This window comes from Pholis gunnellus (assembly GCF_910591455.1).
Source record: "Pholis gunnellus genome assembly, chromosome: 3".
Taxonomy (NCBI): Eukaryota; Metazoa; Chordata; class Actinopteri; order Perciformes; family Pholidae; genus Pholis; species Pholis gunnellus.
The window spans coordinates 19516340-19522707 of record NC_136529.1 but is presented as its reverse complement, the minus strand read 5'-3'; the positions used below and the strand labels follow the sequence as shown (position 1 = coordinate 19522707).

General features: G+C 43.2%; 1 protein-coding gene across 1 annotated transcript; it reads left to right on the top strand.

Moving 5' to 3' along the window:
• The first annotated feature begins 1669 nt into the window (after window positions 1-1669).
• On the top strand, window positions 1670-3667 carry msx1a (muscle segment homeobox 1a). Its single transcript, XM_079184692.1, has 2 exons — window positions 1670-2197; window positions 2396-3667. The coding sequence occupies exons 1-2, from the start codon at window positions 1765-1767 to the stop codon at window positions 2809-2811; spliced, it is 849 nt and encodes a 282-aa protein (XP_079040818.1). The 5' UTR covers window positions 1670-1764; the 3' UTR covers window positions 2812-3667.
• Window positions 3668-6368: the final 2701 nt, after the last annotated feature.

Genomic DNA, 6368 nt, shown 5'->3' with positions numbered 1-6368 from the left:
ATCGCTCGTGCATGCAACACAGGTAGAAGCCCTGTGTCACCTTGAATGCTAATTGCAATGTTCAAGTGAAGAAAGCCATTTCAACCACGACTATAATGCACCACAACAAGTTACAACTTTATGAGGCTTTGGTTGAGGTCGGTGGTACTCCTGTGGTCCTGGAGAGTTTTTTTTTTTATTTCCCTTGGTGAAGTTATGGCACAGGGACAGATAGATTATGAGGATGATTGGTTTGAGGTCTCACAATGCCCACTGTGTTTAACGCCTCCCATGCTCCCGCACAAAGCCCTAACAACAAACGCCTCCTCGGACGGGGATCTGCGGTTCTAATGTGTATCTTGGGAAACACTTGCACCGAGGAATCCTTTTCAGTAAGAAACTCTCTGAGAGTATACTAGTGGGCGCTGACCTTTTTCTTCAGAGGAGCCTACTATTACGCCGACTCTAGCGCTCATTTGAATGGATGGAAATGGCGTGCGATCGGCTGAGAAAAAGCTAATTTTTCAGGCTGAATGGCTCGAGTGTCCCTGGGCTAGGGCGGGTAGAGGAGGAGGCGGTGCCGCGCTCTCGGTGCGGGTTGAACTTTTTCAATAGTTTCCCTCGAGCCGAGCGCTTTGATCCGGGCACTGCTGGCGCCTAAAAACAACATAACTTGTCTGCCCATTAGGGAGACTGACAAATCGTGACAGATTGTTTATGCTTGGCAATTAGCGACGCAGACGCTTTCCCGAGAACTGACTCGGCAGCAACAAAATAAAGGTGATCTATTTTCATGTCTTTACTCTAAGATTTGTACATTTCGAATTTTAAACTGCAACATTTTTTAATATGACCTCAAACTTTACGCAGTACTTCTCAATGCTATATGAGATCTATAGATCCATGTGGTATATTCCCTGCAAGCTATACTGGCAATAAAAAAGACCCTGACTGCAGATAATGAGAAGGTACAGCAAGGTAAATCAATGACAGTCCTGGGTTAAATCTCTCCTTGGCTCCACGCTGCCTCCTCCCCCTTGCCCCCGACTCCACATAATTTTTGACTTTAATGGATGTAGTCAAAGGGGGAAAATCCTGGTGATCCCTCCCCCAAGCCCGATAATTATCCCTAAATGACTGCGAAGGCCTGTGTGTTTCAATCTGATTAGAGCCCCGCAGCCATCCATAAACAGCGTGCTGCAAGAGGTTCATCACATAAAGGGGGAGCAGTAAACTGTTGTGCAACATTTAAGACTCTCTTCAGCAGTTTTAGCACATGGCCAAAACCAATCATCACATCGGCTGGATGTGAATAAAGCAGATCAAAATGTTTGGGACAGAGAAGTTATCAAAGATGGAATACACATGATGAGTAATAATAAATAATGCACATGCCTTTATATGCGATTATAACATGTCAATAACTTGGTGGGGTTGTAGGGTACAGTCCTACTAACATCATTTTTGTTGGAGTTAGTCTTGATGAAACATGGCCCATTTAGAGTTTGTTGTGTTTATGTTTATTTGAAGTTGCTTGTTTAAAAAAAAAAGTAACTTGTTAACTTCCCCACTCTGATTTTTTTATTTGACCAGGACCAGCCCATCTCGCTCCTGATTGGCTGACTCTCTCCCCAAGCCTGCCTTATTATAGCCCTGCACTCCAATTCGGTCACATAAACATGAGGATACCGTCACCTTAGGGCGCACCGCAATAACTTTGTGCAACCCTCTCTGCTGTACTCACGAGAGCCAACTCGTCACCTCACCCGTACCGGTCGGACCTGTATGGCCCCATCGATCGCCATGTCAGCTTTGACCGCTGGTTTGAAAACTGAAGACCTTCCTCCCCGCTCGGTTCTCGTCAGCAGAGGCGAGATGCAGACCAGTCTGAGCCCCACAGAGGAGCCCGTGAAGCCCAAAGTTGCTATTTTGCCGTTCAGCGTCGAGGCACTGATGGCTGACAGGAAACCCAGCAGAGAGGCGGTATCCCCGAATGCCCCGTCCGTTCCCGGGACGTCCCATGCGCTGGTAAAAGGCGTAAGGATGGGTTCTTTCGGTAGTCTGGATACCTCAGTTCCTGCTTTATCTATGAGCTCCTCGTTTTCAGTGGGCGACATCATGAACATGCCAGACGACGTGTTGATTAAACCCGAGAGCCCGGACAGTAACGAGAGGACTTCATGGCTACAGAGTCCTCGCTTTTCTCCAACACCTCCACGTAAGTCAGAAATAAAAGTTATTCAAACATACAACATCTGTGCAATGTTAAACTCCAGTTTGGACTTTAATGTGATTTATTTCTTAGTCTACGTGCTTTTGAAATATGAGAACTTTATTCAGCGTATTTATTCTTGTTTGGATTTGGCACTGCATTGCAAACCAGTGTTTTAAATTAAAGTGTTTTGTTCGCCTACAGGAAGGTTGAGTCCTCCTGCCTGTCCTCTGCGAAAACACAAGACGAACAGAAAGCCCCGGACCCCTTTCACGACGTCCCAGCTGCTGGCACTGGAGAGGAAGTTCCGCCAGAAGCAGTACCTTTCCATCGCCGAGCGCGCAGAGTTCTCCAGTTCCCTCAACTTGACGGAGACCCAGGTCAAAATCTGGTTTCAGAACAGAAGAGCCAAAGCCAAGCGGCTGCAGGAGGCAGAACTTGAAAAACTGAAAATGGCAGCTAAGCCTATGCTGCCTCCAGCTTTCGGGATTTCCTTTCCTCTCGGTGCGCACGTCCCCGCGTCATATGGGTCGCACCCGTTCCAGAGGCACTCGCTGCCGGTTTCCCCCATGGGACTGTACGCCGCTCACGTCGGATACAGCATGTACCACCTTGCTTGACAGTGACGGAAGGACGAGGGGCACGCGCAGTGGGACACAAGGGGGTTTAGACTACTTTCTGAGGGCCCCGAGCGAGGGGGGCCCTTCGGACAGGTGAGGCGACACTAAATATTAAATGAAGAGGCATGCTGGCACTGAGCTCACTGTCACACCTTGACAGAGGGGCCAGAGCCTCCAAACAGACCCCCTTCTGAGGACGTTGAAGTTTATCCACTTCTCTTGACCTCGCCAGTAAGTTCACACACTGCGAAATAATCCAACTTTATTAGTCATTTACTCTTTAGTCTTAAATGTGGACTAAATGATAATGCCAATCAAGAACGTTTTGAGAGAAATGTTATTTCATAGAATAATCTGACCGCGAGACTTAATGACTTTGAAGTGGACATTTTTGCGGTGCAGTGGTGGAAAACAATTTAGTACCTGAATAGACAGTCAAGTGGACCAGGCTGAGTGCCTCAGTGTGTCAAAGATAGTTTCCCCTTAACCTTCATCAGTCAGGTAAAAAGGTTAATAAACCAGCTTCCACGTGAGGCAGAAACTATTTCGCAGCTTCACATTTTGCACCAACACACTTATGTTGGGCTGTCATCGCATCAGTGCACTGCAAAAAAACTACATTTTTGCATTATGGGTAACTAGTGGGTTACTGAATCCAGTGTCAATGAATGCTCTTTGTGAATTTGGAGAACCACCGCATTTGTTTTTATAACAGCACTGTCTGTTGTTGGAATGATTCCCTTCGAAAGGGATATGTGTACTGTAAAATAATGTATATTTGAAGAATATCCTCATTTTTATTATGAATATATTTGTGACATAACTTAACAATAAATTGTTTATTCTTTTTCATTAAGCAGTTGTTCGTTTTGACTTTGCATGGTGCCTGGAGACTATTTCATTTTACAAATATTTTTTTACAAAGCAGCAGGAGAAACTATCCCTCTAAATTATATGTTCTTATTTTTAATGAGAACTTCAGGTAATACTTAGTATTTTACAATTCTGTATCTATTTTTACGAGGAGGTGTGGGCCTGTTTTGAGTGTAACTTGTTGGATGTAGCATCTTGAGACAAAGTCATGGGCAGAAGCTGAAGTGATAACTACTACCAGGCCTGTACAACCGTGTTAAAAATAGAAAATAGCTAAATTGGTCAGCATTTATATAACATCATGCTTTAAGGAATGCCATCGAGGAGTCTGAAGGCTTTCTGTGACCCACGCCATAACAACATTGACAATATAATGTCCACATTTCTTCAGTTCAAACACATGCAGTGCTGGTGTGCAGCGTGCATTTAAACTGGTAACATATCATTTGGAGGAACGTAATGCTACAGCTGTTGCCTATTGCTTTGAGACAACTAACCTAGATTTTGTTGGCGCCAGAAGAATTTAGGGGGTGGAGATGTGAGGGGGGGGGGGGGGAAACAACCAGTTGTGCGTACTTCAGAACACACCGATAAATAGTGGAGATTGCTTCTCTGGGTTAAATTGCTTGTAAACTATCCACTAGAGTGCCATTATGGAGTGTTTAGGGTGTAAAAGGAGCCAGGTGACATCCCATTATGGAGACGACAGGGAGTTATAGAGCCCATGTGCACAAACATATTACCTTACTTGCGCACAAAAAGGAAATATTTCATCCTTCAGAAGACCTCTCATTTTCTGCCATCAGGAAGACTTAAATGACAAAACAGCGATCCGATAGGGAGAAAATTACAGACCACTCCAAAGCAGTTTTAAAGGCTTTCTGTTGAGTTCTCTGCCATTCAGGCAGGGGTTAAATTGCAGTAAAATAATTGCTGTAATGAGCAAAGGCAATCTTCCACAGGCGGAGGCCGGCTCCAGCGAGGCTGTAGCTCCAGGCAAGGCGGAACTTTTATCATTCCTAAAATGTCAACGGGGGACTGGGACGGGCAACACTTCTCCTCTCTGCGCTGTGATTTCCCTCTCAGCGCTGACAAGCTGCTGTCCTAAACTGATTTATTCAAATACACACACACACACACACACACGCACACACACACACACACACACACACACACACACACACACACACACACACACACACACACACACACACACACGCACACACACACACACACACACACGCACACACACACACACACACACACACACACTTCTACTCACACACTTGTTGTAGCCTATATAAAATGAATTTCAACTCGGTGTTTTCTGATCTGTTAACTTTAATTCGTGGTGGATGTTGGTGGATTTTGTTTTATTTATTTGGTATTTTATTTTCCTCTCACCATCTACGTTCCATTATATCCACGAGACATGAATTGATACATAAATCCCTGACAATAGGTTTAAATCACACGGATGGACGCTCTATCTGAAAAGAAGAGAAACTTGACACAAAAGAGCCAAAGGGGATCCGTCCATTCTTTCAACTCTTTCATTCTTTTGTCCCCGGCGCTCAATCTTGCCAGGAGCCCAGCAGAAAACAAAACTCACTTGTTTATATCATCCAAAAGATCACAGGACGCTATTTGACTCTGCAGTTAAACCCCTTGATCCCCAACAAAAGGGAAAATGGGCTATTAGAAGCCGCCTACAGCTGAGATAAATTATTATAAAAGCACAGGACTGAGTGGGTGTTTAATAGACCTTCACCTTTGTCGTTTTTTCCTCTAAGACACGTAGAGGATTCCAAGATTAATTAATATAAATGATTAAAGAAAGTGTGCAGCAAAGGTTTATTTCAGTTTATTCTTTAACAAATAGTCTTAAAAAATCACTTTATTGCAGAATATTTAACCACACAAAAATCTGGATAATCTGGCCAAATATATATTAACCAAAGTATACCAATATACAATTTAACTTGACCATTAATGAAGATTTATTCCACCTAAAGTAGCTTTTTGTTTTTACTATAGCCCTAATACAATAATTTGACACGTGAGTTATTTAAAGAAAGTTGCTGTTAGAATATGAACGTCATTTGGCTTTTCACAAAGAAGCCTTTTTTAAGCATCAATGACCCTATAAGCAATAAAATGTCTGCATATTTAATTTGACTTGTACTGAAATAGATCACAGCCTATGTTGATATTTATGATGACCTGCTACTCGCGTGTTGCAAAGGTTCAGGTTGGCTACTATCCTTTCATTCACAAATATTAGACACAGTGTTGTCTTGGTAATGAGTAGATCCTTTTATAAAAGGATGTATACATTTTTAAAACACTAAGCACGTCCATTATATCCATTTGAAATGCGGGTGAAATTGACCTTACACTAGATTCAAGCCAAGGTACATGACTTAAACAAGCTTTGTGTTTCTTTCAGATACCACACCTCCACCTTCTGTTCAGAGTCGGAGTAACATAGAGATGCTCTTTCGTTTCATAAAGTATGAAATTGCAAATATTACCTCACTAAACACTAAACATCGACCCTAATAAAATCATTTTCAAACTGTTACCCACGCGCCAAGCCTAAATGAACATGTATTATAACGATATTTGAGTATAGGCCTACACTTTGGCTCTGGGCCTTTTATTCAGCTTGTTCAGGCATTTGT